Consider the following 19,532-nt stretch of genomic DNA (forward strand, 5'->3'; position numbering starts at 1 on the left):
CTGGACGAATTCCTTTGGAAATTCCAGGAGGAATTCCTTCGGAAATTGCTGGAATAATTTCTTCGGAAATTACTGGAAGAATTCCTTCGGAAATTCCTGGAGGAATTCCTTCAGAAATTCCTGGAGGTATTCTTTCGGAAATTCCTGGAGAAATTTTTTCGGAAAGTCTTTTTGGATTTTATTTTTGGAAATTCCAAGAGGAATTCCCTCGAAAATTCATGGAGGAATTCCTTTACAGATTCCGTTAGAAATTCCTTCAAAAATTTTTGGAGGAATTCTTTTGGAAATTCCGGGAGGAATTCCTTCTGAAATTGCTGGACGAATTCGTTTGAAGATACATGGAGGAATTCCTTTGGAAATTCCTGCAGGAATTATTTCGGAAATTCTTAGGGGAATTTCTTCGGAAATTCCTGGAGAAATCCCTTCGGAATCTCTTGGATGCATTCCTTCTGAAATTCGTGGAGCAACTATTTCGGAAAATTCTGGAGGAATTCCTTCGGAAATTCTTGGAGGAATTTCTTCAAAAATTCCCGGAGGAATTCCATTGGAAATTCCTGGAAGAATTCCTTTGGAAATTCCTTCGGAAATTCCTAGAGAAACTCTTTTGGAAATTCCTGAAGGATTTTTTTTTTGAAAATTCCAGGAAAAATTCCTTCAGAAATTCGAGGAGAAATTCTGTCGGAAATTCATGGAGAAATTCATTTGGAATTTCCGATGTAATTCCACCAGGAATTTTGCGAAGGAATTCCTTCAGGATTTTCCGAATGAATTCCTCCATGTATTTCCGAGAGAATTCCTCCAGGAATTTCCGTGTCAATTCCTCCAGGAATTTCCAAGGGAAATCCTCCAGGAACTTCCGGAGAAATTCCTCCAGGAAATTTCGGAAAAATTCCTCCACAAATTTCTGGAGGAATTACTCTAGGAATTTCCGGAGGAATTCCTCCAGGAATTTCCGAAGGAATTCTTCCAGGAATTTTCAAGGGAATTCCTCTTGGAATTTTCAGAGGATTTCCTCCTGGAATTTTCGAACGAATTCCTTCATGAATGTCCGAAGAAATCCCTCCAGAAATTTTCCGACGGAATTCCTCTACGAATTTCCGAAGAAATTCCTCGAGGAATTTCCGGAGGAATTCCTCCAAGAATTTCCGAAGAAATTCTTCTAGGAATTTCCAAAGGAATTCCTCTTGGAATTTTTAAAGGATGTCCTCCTGGAATTTCCGAAGGAATTCCTCCACGAATTTCCGAATGAATTCCTCCAAGAATTTTGCGAAGGAATTTCTAAAGAATTTTCCGAAGGAATTCCTACATGAATTTCCAAAGGAATTCCTCCAGAAATTTTCTGACGGAATCCCTCCACGAATTTCCGAAGAAATTCCTCGAGGAATTTCCGGAGGAATTCCTCCAGGAAATACCGAAGGAATTCCGCCATGAATTTCCGAAGGAATTCCTCCAGGAATTTTGCGAAGGAAATCCTAAAGCATTTTCCGAAGGAGTTCCTCCATGAATTTCCGAAGGAATTGCTTCAGAAATTTTCCGAAAGAATTCATTAACGAATTTCTGAAGAAATTCCTCCACGAATTTTCAAAGGAATTCCTCCACGAATTTCCTGAGAAATTCCTTCATGAATTTCCGGATGAATTTCTTCAGAAATTTCTGGAGGAAATCCGCCAGGAATTTCCGAAGGAGATCCTGCAGGAATTTTCAAAGAAATTCCTTCTGCAATTTCCGAAGGAATTCCTCCTGGAATTTTCCGAAAGAATTCATTAACGAATTTCTGAAGAAATTCCTCCACGAATTTTCAAAGGAATTCCTCCACGAATTTCCTGAGAAATTCCTTCATGAATTTCCGGATGAATTTCTTCAGAAATTTCTGGAGGAAATCCGCCAGGAATTTCCGAAGGAGATCCTCCAGGAATTTTCAAAGAAATTCCTTCTGCAATTTCCAAAGGAATTCCTTCAGGAGTTTCCGAAGGAAATCTTCCAGCAATTTTCGAAGGAATTCGTCCTGGTATTTCCGAGGGAATTCCTGCAGTAATTTCCGGTGGAATTCCTCCAGTGATTTTCAAAGGAATTTCACCTGCAATTTTCAAAGGATTTCCTGCCGGAATTTCCGAAAGAATTCTTTCATGAATGTCCGAAGGAATTCCACCAGGAATTTTCGAAAGAATTTCTCCAGGAATTCCTTCACGAATTTCCGAAGGAGTTCCCCCATAAATTTCAGATGGAATTCGTCCAGGACTTTTGCGAAGGAATCACTCAAGGATTTTCTGAATTGAATTTCCGAAGGAATTGCTCAAGAAATTTCAGGAAGGAATTTTTCCAGGTATTTCCGAAGGAATTACTCCAGGAATTCCCGAAGGAAATCCTCCACGAATTCTCGAAGGAATTCATCCAAGAATTTCCGAGGCAATTCCTCTAGGATTTTCCCGAAGAATTCCTCCATGAGTTTCCGGAGAAGTTTGTCCAGGAATTTCCGTAGGAATTCCTCCAGGAATTTTCAACGGAATTTCTCCTGGAATTTTCAAAGGATTTTCCCCTGAATTTCCAAAGGAATTCCTTTACGAATTTCCAAAGAAATCCCTCCCGAATTTCCAAAGAAATTTCTTATGGATTTGCCTCCAAAAATTTCCGAATGAATTCCTCCAAAAAATTATGACTGTTGTCCTCAAATAATTTCCTTAGGATTTCCCACATAATCCTCAAACGTGTTTCTGAAGGAATGTTTGAAGAAGTTTCTCAAGTTTTCGTAGGAGTTCCGCAATACATTTTTGAAGGAATTTATTGAGGAATTTCCGAAGATACTTCCCAAGGATCTTTCGCTGGAATTCCTTGAGAAATTTCGTAAAGATTCATAAAAAAAACGAAAAAATTGCTCAACGAACGTATCAAACAATTTCTCACGAAATTTCCGAAGGTATTCCATAAGACATTTCAGACATATATCAAAAAAAAATTTCCAAACGAACTCCTTTAACAATTTTTTTTTTTAATTTCCGAATGAGTTCCTCTAGGAAATAAAAAATCACAAAAATTATTTCTTCAGGAATTTCCGAAATATTTTTTCAAGGAAGTTTTGAAAGATTTTTAAAGAAATTCCTTATGGAATTTCAGAAGAGATATCTCATGAGATTTTTAGTGCAATTTTTTCAATATTTTCGAAAGAATTGCTTCAGGAATTTGGGAAGGAGTTCTCACAGAAATTTCCAGATGAATTCCTCCAAGAATTTTTGAAGGTATTCCTCAAGGAATTTTCGGAAGAATTCCTTACGAAAACTCCGAAGGAGTTCCTCAAGGAATATTCTAAATCTATTTCAAAGAAATTCCTCAAGGAATTCCCGAAGAATCTTCTAAAGGAAATCGTAGAAGAACTCTCGAAGGAATGTCTTATGGAATTTCTCAAGGAGCTTTAGAAATGAAGGAATTCCTCAAGAAATTTCTGAAGAATTTGTCAAGGAATTTCCGGTGGAATTCCTCAAAGATTTTCGGAATAAATTCCTGAAATAATAATTTTAATTTTAATTGATTCCTTTAAAAATTTCCGAATGCACTCCTCTAGCAACTTCCAAAGATATTTCTCCAGGAATTTCCGAAGGAATTCCTTTAGAAATTTTCAAAGAATTTTTTCCGGTAATTTCGAAGGAATTCATTAAAGGATTTTTCGAAGAAATTTCTCCAAAAATTTCTTAGGCCTTAGGGTATTCCTCAAGGAAAGGAATCTTAGTTTGATTGGAATTTTTGAAAGAATTCCCGGAGAAATTCTTAAAGTATTTTCTGGAGCTTCTCAAACGGATTTCTGGTGGAATTAAGAATGATATTTGTAAAAAATTACTAGAGAAATTCTCAAAAGAATGCATGGTGAAATTCGTAATAAATCTTCTGGAGGAATTATTGAAGAAATTTCTGAAGGTATTCCCAACGGAATTACTGCAAGTTTTCCGAAGGTAATTTCTGCTGGGATATCTGCATTAAAAGAACCTGGAAAAATATTAAAGAAATTTCTGGAGAAACTGCTGGATAAATTCAAATTCATGATGGCATTTGTTAAGAAATTCCTGAGGAATTCCTCAGGATTATAATCATATATGATTCTTCCATTGAACCATTTCTGTTAATCACCCATATTTCAAATTTCACTTTTATTTTTTTAAATGTATTTGTATTTGTATAGTATTTGAACTCCTTGTTACTGCAAAGTGGTTTTCAGTGTAAGGGTGCTCGCCCCCCCTGGCTGAAAAGCTGGCTACGCCCTTGAATGCTGCAACACCGTACGAGAACGAATGAGGCACGTTATAGACAGGCGCGGAACAGGCAGAACTCAGTCTTCCGGATGAAGAAGCGGCAGCAGGAAGAACGAGATCGCGAAGCGATGGAAGAGCCGACCGTGCTAAGGACACACGAAAGTTCTACGAGAAGCGGAACCGCTCGCGCAGAGGCTTTGTGCCACAAGCCGACATGTGCCGAGATAATCACGGGAATATTCTCACGAGCGAGCGTGAGGTGGTCGAGAGGTGACGGCAGCATTACGATGAGCACCTCAATGGCGACGTTGCAAGTACCGAAGGTGGCGTGGTAACAGATCTAGGAGTATGTGCACAGGACGAAAGACTTCCGGCCCCTGACCTCCAAGAGATTGAGGAGGAGATGGGCCGGTTGAAAAACAACAAAGCCGCTGGAGCAGATCAACTACCAAGCGAGCTTCTAAAATACGGTGGAGAAGCACTGGTGAGAGCGCTACACTGGGTCATTACCAAGATTTGGGAGGAGGAAGTATTACCGGAGGAATGGATGGAAGGTATCGTTTGTCCCATCTACAAAAAGGGCGACAAGTTGGATTGCGGGAACTACCGCGGGATCACACTACTGAGCGCTGCCTACAAGATATTCTCTCTTAAATTTTATGCCGCCGTCTATCACCGATTGCAAGAGAGTTCGTGAGGCAATATCAGGCTGGATATACGGGTGTACGCGCTACAACAGACCAGATCTTCGCCATCCGCCAGGTGTTGCAGATATGCCGCGAATACAACGTGCCAACACATCACTTGTTCATCGATTTCAAATCGCCGCGGCGTATGATACAATCGAACGAGACTAGCTATGGCAGATTATGCACGAAAACGGATTTCCGGATAAACTGATACGATTGATCAAGGCGACGATGGATCGGGTGATGTGCATAGTTCGAGTATCAGGGACACTCTCAAGTCCCTTCGAATCTCGCAGAGGGTTACAGCAAGGTGATGGTCTTTCTTGCTTGCTGTTCAACATTGCTTTAGAGGGTGTAATAAGAAGAGCGGGGATAAACACGAGTGGAACAATTTTCACAAAGTCCGTTCAGCTACTTGGTTTCGCTGATGATATTGATATTGTAGTTTGTAAATTTGAGACGATGGCGGAAACGTACATCTGACTAAAGAGGCCAGGCGTATCGGATTAGTCATTAATGTGTCGAAAACAAAGTACATGATGGCAAAGGGCTCTAGGGAGGAATTACCGCGCCCACCACTCCAAATTTTTATCGACGTTGTGTAGGTACTTGGGCTCACTGGTGACCGCCGATAACGACACTAGAGAAATTCCAAGACGCATTATGGTAGGAAATCGAGCTTACTGGGGACCCGCAGAACTTTACGATCGAACAAAATTCGCCGTAACACTATCTACAAAACGCTGATTAGACCGGTAGTCCTCTATGAGCACGAAACACGAACTCTACGTGCAGAGGGCCAACGCGCCCTTGGAGTTTTCCAACGGAAGGTGTTGTGTACCATCTAAGGCGGAGTGCAGATGGAAGATGGGACTTGGAGAAGGCGAATGAACCACGAAAATCGGTAGTCTACAGTGGGCGGGTCACACGTCATTAGGAGGGTTCTCGAGTCAGCCGACCGGTACAAGAAGACGTGGTGCGCAGCGAGCTAGGTGGGTCGATCAAGTGAAGGACGATTTACGGACCCTTCGCAGAGTGTGGAACTGGAGACACACAGCCATAGACGGAGTACAATGGAGATGACTCCTACGTACAGCTGAGGATACTCAGGCCTTAGTCTGACCGGTAAGGTAAGGTAAGAGTTCGTGATATTATCTATAGAAAAATAAGGATAAAAGGTAAAAAAAGGACTATGATAAAAACCATATTTTACAAACTTTCTCTGTTGACAAGAAAAGCATATAATAGATACTATAATCATACAACGGCAGTCATCGAAAACAGAATAGAACCATCCCACCGATTGACACTATATGATATTGTTTATTTGGTATGCCTTTTCACCTTTATGGTTTCTTCATCAACCCCAACTTGCTTTTTTGTACCAACGGATACAACATCTAAAATGAATATCTTGCCACATGTCCTGCTCTTCCAAATGCCAGCTTCCGACAATCATTCACAGCAGAGCCAAATGGAAGGGCATTCGAATCTTATTGATGGAGCAATGGGCTCTGGATATTGCGCATCTAGGAGGTTGCCGGGGAATGTCACACGTTTATTGCACACACACTTTAATAATTATGACTAGAGAGGGGGGGACTTACTAGTAGGGTATGGTAGACAACACTTCTTATAGTGGAATGATGAAGTGGAAGTATGATTAATGAGTATCATTGTTTGGCATTTGAGAATTTTGCGCGAATGGCCGGGGACTGACTCTGAAGGATGTCGCATATGTTTATTATTGCAATCGAGTTAGTGGGTAACCAATCATTTTTACCAAGCTCATCGATTACTTACTTTCAAACGATTATCATGGAATTATTAGAGTATTTTGCGACATCCGCACCGGACACTATTTACCGCCGGATACATTCCGATAGCTTACGCGTTCCTGTTCGACAATTTCCAGCATCCGTTTAACCGGATTGTCCACGCCATCGTAGCTAATGATGCCCAAACAACTTACCGGGACTTTCTTCATCAGGTGGAAACCCAGCTTGCGCCGTTTGATGGCGAACACGTAGGGCACCCGGGCCTGACGGCAAACAACCTTGACGCGCTCCACCAACTGGTCAATACTGTCATTAGGCTCCAGATCCGGTGCGATCAGCACCAGCTTGATTTTGCGCGTTTCCAAATGTTTGAGCACCTCGTTGAAACCGACGCAGTAGCGCTTGTTGCTGACCGCCTTGATCGGGTTCTTGCCGTAGGCGTTCGACTGGAACTGAAACAACTTGGTAACCACGTTCTCGGCCAGGTCACGCAACTCGTCCGTGATTAAGTGATCGCAGTACCTACAAGAAGATAGAAAACTCATTAACGGTAAAAAGCAAAACAAAAATCACTTACGTTCTGAACATCCGACAGTGAAGGATCTTCTCCTCGCTCACCACCTTAACGGTATCGTTCAAAGCCGGAAACCCGTTCTGATACTCTTCGGAACCGATTGCCGGTGGAACCGTGTCCTCATTCGAACAGCACCGCTCAATAGCCTTCAGGAAGGGCGAAACACCTCCTAAAGCAGGTCCATCACCGTGGATACCACCACCACCGTTCAACGAAACTCCTTCGGCCACCTCGCCACTTCCCGCACAGGCATCATCCGGCTCCCCACCGTCCACCTGCTGCTGCTGCTGCTGACCTTCCTGTTTCACCTTCCGGTTGTTGATGATATCCTTCTTCAACTTGGACAGCTTCTTCTCCTTCGGAACTTCCCGCTGCTTGCCCTTGTGCAGCACGATCGGCTGGGTGATGGCAATCGGAACGACCGGTTTGACCAGCGCCTTCAGTTCCCCGCCGCTCCCCGTTTCGCCCTTCTCCGCCAGCGACAACCGATCACGGATGCAATCCGACAAGTTGATCTGCACCACGTCGCTCGGAGTTTTCTTCGAGCGTTTCTTCGTCTTGAGCGTTGGCCCCGGCGGAAGCGCTTGAGCCGTGTGGTACTTCTCCAGGAAGCTCTCGTCGATCATCTGAATCTTCTGGCTCTTCGGTCCGCGGATCTTCTTCAGTTGCTCTTCGTACCGTTTGGCTTGCTTTTTCTGCTTTTCCGCCTCTTTGCGGGCCTTCCGGGCCGATGATTTTTCCAAATCGGACAATGGCAAATGGGTGGAACCTGCGCCACCCGCTGCCGCTGCCCCCAGGGCTGGGAAATCGCCGTCCATGTGGCTGTTCATTGTGTTCCAATTGTGCGCACTTACCACTGGCTGGACCGGAACCGCGAACTAGGTCATTTTGAGATCCTTTTTAGTCAACTTTTGCGACCGATTTTAGGCAAGAGAATTTGGAGGTGAAAATTTTCCCAAAGCACTGCGAACTGGGCGACTGCGGAGCTCTTTTTTATGCAAACTGTCAGAACTGGCGTGAAAACAAATCGATTTTTTTTTTCGGGGAGGCTGACGAAAAACTTCAAAGATGGGGGTCGTTCAGATGTTACGTTCTGACACGGGAAAAATCTGTTGTACTCCCGGGATTCGGTAAACAGTTTAAACCGGGAAATTGAATGATTCGGTCATCGACAACAAACTGCTGTTTAGAGCCGATGCACACGGGCAACGCGTTCACGCAGCGTGCATGCAAGTGTGTCCTGGGTCTAATCAATAGTCCTGTTCAACGACGTAGGTTGAACTTGCTCGAAGTTTCTGCATCCTACTCTTACCCATTTGTCAACAAACAGGAAAGAGCGGGACGGAGGAAGTTCGAGCAAGTTCAACCTACGTCGTTGAACAGGACTAATCTAATGCGTGTGCAGCACGCAATGCCAACGCATACCCCAAAGGAACGCTGCAGCGACGCAGCTTGAATTAACGCTCATGTGAAGCGGGACAACTATAGACGAGTGCACCGCCCGCTGAAAGTTCACTCGGGCCGCGAATTTTGACACCACAGCGGGGTCGACTCTCAACAACTTCTACCCAGCTGAAAATTTGTTTAATTTATTGCATCTAGTTTTCGCGATGAAGTTGCAAAAATATGGGCTAGTGCATTAACTATATGCATATGCATCACTTTAAATGTAAATTCATGTAAGAAATCAAAGAAAAATATTATCAGCGCATTTTGGTGATGCATCTCTGAGTAGAAGTTGTTGAGAGTCGACCCCGCTGTGCTGTCAAAAATTTTCAGGCTCAGTGAACTCAATGTTCATCGGTGCACTCGTCTATCCACCTGCTTTTAAGAGTTCATCCACAAATATTATTGTCGCACCACCAAATCGAAGTCGTCGCTTGAAGCACATGTGATGTTGCAGCTGCGAAGTAAATTTGAATCTATCACTTTTTTCACTGAAAACTTTCGTTGCTTCGCTGAGCAACATGACATTTTTCTCCAGCGAAGGCTAACGCGATACTGCAAATCGCTCCATACCAACACAGCAAAAACCAGTCAACAATAACTTAAGACGCATGCATTTTCAGCGAAATGTTCTATTTGCATGACAACAATCCACTCAAATAACTAATCGGATAACTGCTGTCAAATATCAGGAGTGCCAACCAACCCACTGACAGGCATTGTTGTCAACATCTCTTTTATTTAAACGGCCCCAAAATGTGCAGATCAAACGAAATTGGGCCCCTAATGTCACTACTGTCACTCCATGTTTTAGGTATGGGCGTGTCAATGGCGTGGTGCCAACTGTTCGATGGTTGCTGTCATATTTTTTGTCGCCGAATCTGGCGCTGGGTCTTCGGGTCTTTGGTGCGGAAACCCAAAGGTGGAAATAAAATTTTGGGGTTTGCACGCAATACACTATTCGTGCATTTTACCAAAAATATCTGATTATTGTCGCGCTTATCTCTTATTAGAGTCCTGCGGCGGTCGTACGCTCGCAAGGCATACCGCCGCATGACAGTCGCAAGGCAAAACAGAAGAAAAAGTGTTCCCGCCAAAAACAAAAGCACGTGGGTTTCGCGAAGTGGCAGATGTTTTCGAATGTATTTGTGACGAACGGCAAGAGTAGCTCAGTGGAATGAGTGTTCTTGCTGACAAACCCCATATAGTGGAATTATATACTTTTAAATCTGGTGACGCTGTTATGATTAGTGACTGTCGCGCTGATATCAGAAGACAGAGGCAGATAATCGCCATATTCTGATTTTTCTTGAGAGGCATAATACCAAAATTTCCATGTGAGAGGTGTCCCCATATAAATCATAGGAATCATGTATTTATGCAATTCAGTATTATAATTTCTATTTTATACTACCCATGAACCGGTTCATTATGCAACTGAAATGAGTTGCATAATGAAAAATAGTTGCATAATGTTCATAATGCAACTCAAATGAGTTGCATTATGAAAAAAATCATTGCATAAAATGTTGTATGGAACTCGTTGCAAAGCTCGATTTTTCAACACTCTTCGTATTAATCCAACTGGGCAAGCCTCGTCGGATAAATGTACGACTCGTGTTGACAAATTCAACTTTTTGCAACTCGTTACATAAATAACTATTTTTGTGATTGTGCTGCCACGCAGGGGAACAATATAAAACTATAAAGAAATATGTAACTAGGCATGCTAAGATTTTTCATGAAGCAAATGACAATTGATTTGTTTTGAACCGGTCGAATTATTTTGAAGACCCAAAAGATTTAATACGATTGCGGCAATGCAGGTTTCGCGGGGATACAATTGCCTCGGGCTGCAAAAACCCATTATGAAGAGTCATTAAATAATCAATCAGTGCAGATTTTCTATTTTAAAAAAGATAGAAGATTTATTAAATTTGAGATCGGATAATTGCAATCGCTCGTGTCCAGATGATGCCCGATTATTGAAGAAGTTCCAAAAGCAAGGCTGATAGATTATCTTCGAATGGTTTTGAGCAAAGATATCGGAAACGACGATGGAAATGGCGGAAATATTTACCTAATAAATCTGCTGGAATCATCCCAACCCATCTTTTCGAAATACACAGGCTTGACAGAAACTCCCTCGCGAGAAAATGAGGAAGCGATTTCGGCTATTTTCTGAGGAGTGGAAATGAAACTCAGAAACCACAACGCAAGTGCTCAACAGCACCGAGCGCGAGCTTGTCGCGCAGCGAGGAGTTCGTACAACACTCGTAGTTATTTGTACTTCTCACGTCCACTCACACTCAAAAAGCACTCGGGAGTCCCACTCCCATACATAGAAAGACTTTCGAGGCAAAAATCGCACTCAAAAACCCGAAATAATCATCGGCTCTTTTTTCGTTCCTCTCTTCCTCGCTCAGTTTTTATTGCCTCTCTGTTTGGGGTTAGTTCGCTCCCTCGCGACGAGGCAGAAGCAAAACACCACTCTAGAGCATGTTGCAAAACCCTTTTGATTTTGAGGAGGATTATCAAACCTGGAAATACATGACAGAAACGGAACAGCTCTAGGATAATAACTCCATATGAAAAATCGGCGACTGGTTTCTTTAATACCTGGAACAAACTGTGATTTCAAAGTACAGATTGTTGAATGATTGAATTTGATTCGAATAGTTTGCGTATCGATAAAAAATAAAGATTTCAAACACCACTAGTGTTCCTCGTTGGTAATTATGTACATTGATACATGAGTGACGTACTGGAGCACAAGGGGTCAATGGTCGGGCAGTTTTCTCCCCCGAGCTTGGCCATTGAGCATCAAAATTCATCTACGCCCTATGAATCATACAATCTGACATATATGTATATTGCGAGGTATACCCAACAAACATTTTTGCTGTACAAGAGTGAAACAAACAACTTTTAGGCAAACTTTAGCTTAAGAAATTGTTATTCAGCTAGTTCTGTTACTTGGGTATTGTATATTCAAATCTCACACATAACGAATAGCAAAATAATGTACAAAGCGTTTGCAACGTTTATTTTCAGTTTTTCATTTCACATTTTAAGGAAATATTTATAGTATTACTAGCTGTCCCGGCAAACTTTGTCTTGCCGTTTTGTGGTGGTTTGACAACTGTTGAGCTCAAAATAACACCGCACTCTAGATTGGTTTCATTTCGATCTTGTTGATTTCCTTCCCAGCTCATAAAAAATCAGTGCTTTATCAATTTTCTTACTTTTCTAGTAGATTTTCGTAATTTTTTGTACATATAAACACAGCCACTATGAATACGAACCGAACCGTGCAAGAATCATGCTGATCGGTTCATCCGTTCGTGAGTTTTGTTGCCTCAAAGGAACTTCAAACTCATTTTTATATGTATTGATAATACTGATTTAAACTTCTGATTGTTGACCATCGTTCTATGCATGGAGACAATTATAATTCAAATAAACAGCTGAAATATTAACGAGAGAGAGGGAAACTAAAGAGAGCCTCTTTTGTGCAGATAAGACCTTTAGACATGTTTGACCTGAAATGTGTGGTAAGAAAACCATTCAATATTGTATTTCCCAAAGTTTTAAGTGAACGACAATCTTAGAAAATTCGACCAAACGAAGACCGAACCGAGTGACTAGACCAAAAACTAGGGAGACTAAACGGAAGTGTTTTTCTTTTCCAATGTAACCATAGTTCGTAAGACAAAATGCCCGCGAAGAGGCTACACATTGAAATATGTACCTCCTTTGTTCCATGCAGGAATTTATGAATCCACCCAGGATTCCAATATACCACCCTAGACATCCAAACCAATTTTGCTTTATTGTCGGTGGTGAATCGGTGATTACGAAATCGGAAAAATCCCTCTCTGTTGGACATCTTCCAACACCCGTCCCGGATAAAAACTAACCATAGGGTGTTTGGTGAAAACCATTCCTGCACCATATAGTGTACCAGCTACAATAATGTATATTGTAATGAAATGGTTCACTGAAAGCTTCGCACATTGTAGCTATTATACATTTACATTCGATTTTCATGTAACACTATATTATACTGTTTTCCTTACGTTTGAACCATTCACTTTTCCGAAACATTATTTTTCCGTGCATTTTTAATTATTTATTCAGTTTTAGATTTTTTCCGTGCTTTGTTTTGTTGATGTTTGTGACTTTTATGATGCAAAGGAGAGGAAAGAAAAAAAGTGATTAAGTTGAAACATCAATTTAAAGTCAATAAAATGTTCAAATAAGTAGTAAACCAGATGTCTTAAGAATCGCAGATCCAAGAGATATGGCGAGCTAGGTATGTAGAGTGCGATGAGAGGAATACGATTGACGAACTTTATCTTTGACGTAGAGCCATCTTTAACATATGGACTGGACTGAATACTAAAAGAAATTCTAATATAGGTTCGTCTGTGGGTTCGCTTCTTAACCTAACTTATACTTGAATCGAACTTGACAATTTTCTAATGAGTTGTTAAATACATACGTGTATTTCAAACTTTAGTCAAACTGGAGCCTCAATATTGCAATAACGGTTAAGCACGCTGTAATGATACTTATGTACCTCGTCACCCACTTCATGCAACTACATTAGTGGTCTAATAATGCTTAGCGCGCTCGGCATAGTTCCATCATGCCGCTCAAAGTGTTGCCACAAATAATGCTTAGTTTGCGAAACCCGGTTATCTGGCTGGTGGGGCATGGGAGCCTAAGCTTCAACTGTTATTATGTTTCCAGTTCAAAACCGAATTAGCGACATTTTTTCTTTTACTTCCGCTGCTTTTGCCTTGCGTTAAACACTATGTCGGAAGTGGGGCGCTGTATAGAGTACCAGGTGTACAATACAGCGCCCCACTTCCGACATTGTGTTTAACGTAAGGCAAAAGCAGCGGAAGTAAAAGAAAAAATGTCGCTAATTCGGTTTTGAACTGGAAACATAATAATGTAATCAGAGACTAGTCAGACCTCGACTCAGACTTAGACGTGGGCGATCCAATATATGAAGGGTTATCCAAAACGCTCTGGAGAATTCCCAAAGCGCATTCTCATAATGCTAGTAAGCCTAAGATGCCATTAACAGGAGGAAAATGACAAGATAATATAACATTACATGGTTTATGTAATGTAAACCAATACAATATAACAAAAGAGAACCATGCCAAAACCATTTAATTAAATGTATAACCAGTGGTGAAACTACAATTAAAAACAATATATCTACGGTACATTTTGTTGTTTGAAACCATACGTGTACCATACAATGTACGGTTTATTAAAACCCACGTATCAGTATTTATAACAATTCATTTACAATATAATGTATGGTTTTGCAAAAAAATATATATGGAGAAAAATATTTTTTTATATTGTTACGATACTTAACAACCCGTATAGTATATTGTAAAAATCTTATTTACAATTTACTGTATGGTGTTCTACATTACATTTTATTGTTTTTGTATTTTTATTTTTACAGTGGTTTCTATTGTAAAAATATGGTTTTAAATAGTACTGTTACAATACAACATTCGGTTTTTCTACTGTATTTTTTATTCGGGGTTTTTAGCGCTGTTTGCAGTTCAGAAGGAATTTTTCATCCTATCTTGATGCATGGGAAATTCCTTTCCTGAATAGCCCAAGAAACCGTTTTTCTTCAATCGCAGTAAATACGCAGTTGCGAAGAAATGTCACTGTAGAAAGTTTCTGCCAGAAATCGGTCAAGAAATTCCTTCAGCGATTCCTTTTGAACACGAAACTGGGCTTATATTCTTCCGCAAACTTAGAGTTGTTCCATGGTTTTTGTTTTTTTTTTTGTTTTTGTTTGGCTTTCCCAGACGTTAAGAAGAGAGCCATTCTGTGAATTTATTGTGTCTCCTGCATCGCCATTTTTTTTTTTTTTTGTTAACGAGATGAACAATTCTGAACACAATCCCGGGAAGTCGTAGTTCTACGCCAACCTGTGTGATCGTATTTTGTGAATATCCCCTCCTTATGTTTTTCCGTGCATCTCATTTTGACTGTTCACAGTCAGCGACGGGTGCGCGAGTGCGTGCGGGTGTTTTGTTCTCCTCGGTTCTTCGCGTGGTTTGATTGATCCGTCGTGTGGTGCGAATTCCAGAGTGCTTGTGATTACACAATCCACCGGGGGCATTTACATGAGATTTGCTGTGTGTCGGGCGCCGTTTTACGTATAGAAGCTTTTCTTCCGAAATCACTTCGGGATATCGATATTTACGTGTACCCCACAAATAGAGAATGGAAATGTCGCTCGACAATCTGTCGTCCGCCCAGAAGGATGAGCTGATGACTTCGGTCAAGCAGCAAATTGCCCTGGCAAATGCACAGGAACTGCTAACGGTAGGGCTTCCGTGGTCAATAGATGAGACACTTTGGCAAAAGTAATTTTTTTGAATTCTATCCTTCACAGAAAATGACGGAAAAGTGCTTCAAGAAGTGCGTCGGAAAGCCTGGCCAGGAGCTGGACAGTTCCGAGCAGAAATGCATCGCCATGTGTATGGACCGGTTCATGGACTCGTGGAATCTGGTTTCGCGGACCTACACGCAACGGATCCAAAAGGAGCAATACAAAGGATAAATGGAGCATTTCGAAACGGCCACCGGTCGGAGCGGCAATAATTTAGGACACAACCGTTCATTTTTGTAAACCAAAAGAAAATAATACATTTAAAATACACTTAAAAATGAAGGCACATAAGTAGGATATATGCTAATATAAAAAATGGGAATGTTGAATTGAAATTTCATTCGAACGATAATCAAATCGTTGTTCCGGCGGAATTGTCCGTCACTTCTTCCTGTGCGGAAGAAGGGCTTTCGGTTACATCTTTACTTACTTGTGATACATCACCTCCGGATGTGGATTCGCCGGATGTCGATCTTTTCCGATTCTGCTCAATCAGCTGCAGCAAAATCGCTTCGCTTCCCGAATCCCCTACTTCTTTCGAGGAATTCCTCAAGAACTCCCTCTTCAGTCGAACTCTGGTACATGGCCGTTGCACGCCCGTTTCTGCCGAGAGCACCTTCTTCGTATAAGGCAACTTCAAGCAGTCCAACAAATCAAACACCAGCCCCAGTGCCAACGAGCGATCGTCCATCTCTTGGTCCGGTTCCTCTCTTCGATCGTCTTCGTCCACTTCCGATTTATCCGTGGCACTGCCGCTGCTGCTGTTGTTATACGTCAGATCGGTATCGTGAATCACTTCCGCCGTCGAAGCTTTTCCGTCGTTCTCGATGACGTCGTACAGATATGCGCGGAGTTTGGCCTGACGGGAAACGGAAACGGTGGTAGATAACGATATACTGATGCGGAACGAACCCCACTTTGAATACCTACCTTGATTTCCAGTAGGGAGCCATTTTCTTCCAGCCTTTTGAGCACCATGTCGCGGAATTCGACGTCTTCGTCCATTCTAGTGGCGGTCACTTTTAACTTGAGATTTTCTGAGATTCAGTTTCGACGGGAAACGGCTTGGGCTTCTGTACTCACAACGGATGCAGCGAAAAGTGCATGAAAACTCTTCGCGGAAAATGCAATGTTTACGTTTGTTCTTCGCTTGATTACTGAACCGGTTCGATTTTGAATCAAACGGAACTGGACTTTTACACCGTCGATTATTTTCACGCTTCACATTCGTGTGCACGGAAAATATTTTATTTTTCCGTTTGGCCGATTCCGATATTGAAGAAAACCAAAATTTAAGCGACCCACGAATAGAGTTAAGAAACTAGAGAGGACGAATGTCGCTGCTGTTCCCTTTGTTCTCGTTCGGAAACATGTCGGGTATCTATCTGTCAAACTGCATACTTTTTTGCTTTGACACTTATAGCCCGGCCTATCTCCGCCAGCAAGAGATGTTTCGGCAGCGACGCCAGCGACATTCGTCCTCTATAGTTTATTAGCTCTATTGTGCAACCCCTATCACGCTCGTTCAGAACTACTCTAAAGTGAGTAGTTTTCGACTCACTTTGGAAAAAAGTGGAACAGCTGACTTTAGAGTAACTGGTGAATTACTCTCTTTTGAGTAATGCCGAGGGGCAATTCATTCCACTGCGCTACTGACTTGAAAATACACGAATGAAAAAAATACGCCAATACACGATTAATCGAAAACTGCTTAAACAATACACAATATTCGGTCAATTCGAAATAAAAATACAAAAATGCATTAGTATACTAAAAATGCAAAAAATACGCCAATACACGATGAATTGAAAATTGCTTCAAAAGTACAAAATATTCGATAAAATACAACAATTCGGAATAAAAAATGCAAAAACGCATCAGTACACTAAATATGCAATAATGCTTAAAAGTGCTTTCAATTCAACAAAATGACACTAGTTCGATAAGATGCACGAGTTCGAGTTATTTCGAAATAATATTTTCAAACATTTTTTTAAGATTAGAAACACTCTGAAACTGAATACCGGAAAGGAATGATGAAGTTACAGCGGGGTAGCGCGGACGTCAACCACGAAGAGATGTGCCGTAATCCACATGAATTTGACATGTTTGGGAAATTGACACTTTTGGGCACTCTGACAGATCTGAGATGTGCACGACATTTGCGAATTAGTCATTACCATAAGTTATTACTTAAGTAAAACTAGGAGTGGGTAATGTCTGAGACATAACCGCAATGTTGGCGTAGGACAAAGGCTGGAACGACTTTTATATTCTAATAATACAATGTTTGTTGTTATGATAATACAAATGGGTGGACTGATGTGTTGAGTAAAGTTGTTGTGTGATCGATCGCTTTCGCTGAACGCATTCATAACCCAACAATCATTTTTGCTGTATAAGAGTAAAACAAATCACTCTTAAGCTAACTTAAGCTCAAGAAGCTGTTATTCAGCTTGTTCGGTAACTTGGAAAGATTTTGACTAGTTCAAGAGTTATTTCGTTTTGAAGAGAAATGATCAATTTACTCTTCTAATACGTTGTTTTCATCTGGGAAGAACATATTAGTGGCCGACTTCACTATTGCTGAACTACCAAGCTTTCAGTCTGTCGCTTTCAATTGTCTGAATCATAACTCTTGAGAAATCATTTTCGCTGATCCTGAAAAAGACCGTTTATAAAACGGAAGATTTTTGCAATTTTTGCTTGAATTCATCACGCAATGCGAGTTGATTTTACTCATACTGAATGCGGCCGTTTGCTGTCGTGGATGAGATTTCTGGTGCTGCCACCACGATAGCCGAGAGTCATCGCTGAGTTTGTGTGCAGCTGCCTAGCTGGGAGGTGACATCTCCCTTCTCCTTGACTGATCCAAGGAAAATGACGAAAGTTAACAGAGGAAACAGCTGTTATGCCCCTAGATTAGCAGATGAAGCTCCTCCCATTCGGCGGGCTTTCCAGTTTATTCCGTTTGCATGACCCGCTTACATTGTGTCAGACGCTTTGAACGACTAATCAACCGTTCTTTGAGACAATTTCTAATCGAACGGATGAACTAACCGAAGTATTGAAAAGTTAAGATCATTTTAATTCGATAAATATTAGAACGAAACAATGTTTCAGGCACAATTTGTCCGAATAAGATACTAGAACAATTAGAGGCCGGCTATACTGTTGATAAGTTTTCAGTCTGTCGCTTTTAATTATCCGATTCATAATTCTGGAGGAATCATTTTCGATGGTCCTGAAAAGGACCTTTTAAATAATAGAAGATTTCGGCAAGACAATTGAAAATTATCCGCACTGAATGCTGGAAGCCGTCGAAAACTGCCATCGCTTACTGCCGTGGATGAGATTCCTGGTTCTATCAGCTAAATAGCCGAGAGTCGTCGCAGGATTTTTGCGCAGCTGCAGAGGTGACATTCACTCCCTTTGACTGATCCAACGAAAATGACGGAAGAAAACAGAGGTCACTGCTTTTATTCCCCTTGATTAGCAGATTAGGCTCCTCCCATTTGGCTGGCTTTCCAGGTTATTTCGTTTGCATGACCCGCCCCGAATGCTCCAGACGCATCAAGTAACTAATCAACCGAGAAATGAGCAAATTTTCATTGAACGGATAGAGTAACCAAAATATTGGATAATTTCGATCAGTTTAATTCGAAAAATGTTCAAACTAATTTTAATTAAACAATGTTTCACGCAAAATAGTCCGGATAGAATAATGCGCTGTTAAATTCCGGGTGGAACCATTAGGCCATTAGTGACCGGCTTCATCATTATTGCTGGGCCACCAAGTATTCAATCTTTCACTTTTCAGTTGCACTACACTTTTCTCGTTCGATGGAATGAAATTAGCTGATTCACAAACTCTTAAGGAATAATTAACGGTGGTCCTGAACATGACCACCTGAACATTTGACGAGTTTAGGAACGAAATGGCATGAATTTACCATGCCACGCAATGCGTGTTGGTTTTCTCCGTGCTGAATGATAAACGCCACCGAAAACTGGACCGGCGCTTGCTGCCGTGGATTAGAATAATGACCAGTTTCACTATTGCTGGCAATGATGCTCTGTCTTTTGCTTCTTGGTTGCACTACATCTCGATTGATGTTGGAAATTATCCAATTAACTCTTGAAGAATCATTTTCGATGGTCCTGAAAAGGACCGGTTTGCATAATGGACGATTTTGATTCATTCACCATGCCACGCAATGCGTGTTGGTTTTCTCTGCGGAGTGCGGAGGATGCTGGACGCCGTCGAAAATTGGCCCACCGCGCCGCTGCCATGGATGCGATTCCAAGTGCTATCATCAGCACGATAGCCGAGAGTAGTCGCTGAGTTGTTGTGCTGCTGCCTTG

At 41.4% G+C, this 19,532-nt stretch overlaps 3 protein-coding genes across 3 annotated transcripts; 1 reads left to right on the forward strand and 2 right to left on the reverse strand.

The window, feature by feature from the left end:
• Positions 1 to 6,230: 6,230 nt before the first annotated feature.
• On the reverse strand, positions 6,231 to 8,321 carry LOC109414654 (selenocysteine insertion sequence-binding protein 2). Its single transcript, XM_019688496.3, has 2 exons — positions 7,283 to 8,321; positions 6,231 to 7,227 (listed from the first exon to the last, which is right to left on the reverse strand). The coding sequence occupies exons 1-2, from the start codon at positions 8,107 to 8,109 to the stop codon at positions 6,786 to 6,788; spliced, it is 1,269 nt and encodes a 422-aa protein (XP_019544041.3). The 5' UTR covers positions 8,110 to 8,321; the 3' UTR covers positions 6,231 to 6,785.
• A 6,447-nt stretch (positions 8,322 to 14,768) lies between these two features.
• On the forward strand, positions 14,769 to 15,458 carry LOC109423425 (mitochondrial import inner membrane translocase subunit Tim13). The gene is made up of 2 exons (XM_019698408.3): positions 14,769 to 15,100; positions 15,171 to 15,458. Exons 1-2 carry the CDS (start codon positions 14,999 to 15,001, stop codon positions 15,336 to 15,338), a joined length of 270 nt encoding a protein of 89 aa, XP_019553953.1. The 5' UTR covers positions 14,769 to 14,998; the 3' UTR covers positions 15,339 to 15,458.
• LOC109414635 (uncharacterized) lies at positions 15,395 to 16,333 on the reverse strand. The gene is made up of 2 exons (XM_019688475.3): positions 16,098 to 16,333; positions 15,395 to 16,026 (listed from the first exon to the last, which is right to left on the reverse strand). Exons 1-2 carry the CDS (start codon positions 16,170 to 16,172, stop codon positions 15,520 to 15,522), a joined length of 582 nt encoding a protein of 193 aa, XP_019544020.2. The 5' UTR covers positions 16,173 to 16,333; the 3' UTR covers positions 15,395 to 15,519.
• Positions 16,334 to 19,532: the final 3,199 nt, after the last annotated feature.

This window comes from Aedes albopictus, chromosome 3, assembly GCF_035046485.1.
Source record: "Aedes albopictus strain Foshan chromosome 3, AalbF5, whole genome shotgun sequence".
Taxonomy (NCBI): Eukaryota; Metazoa; Arthropoda; class Insecta; order Diptera; family Culicidae; genus Aedes; species Aedes albopictus.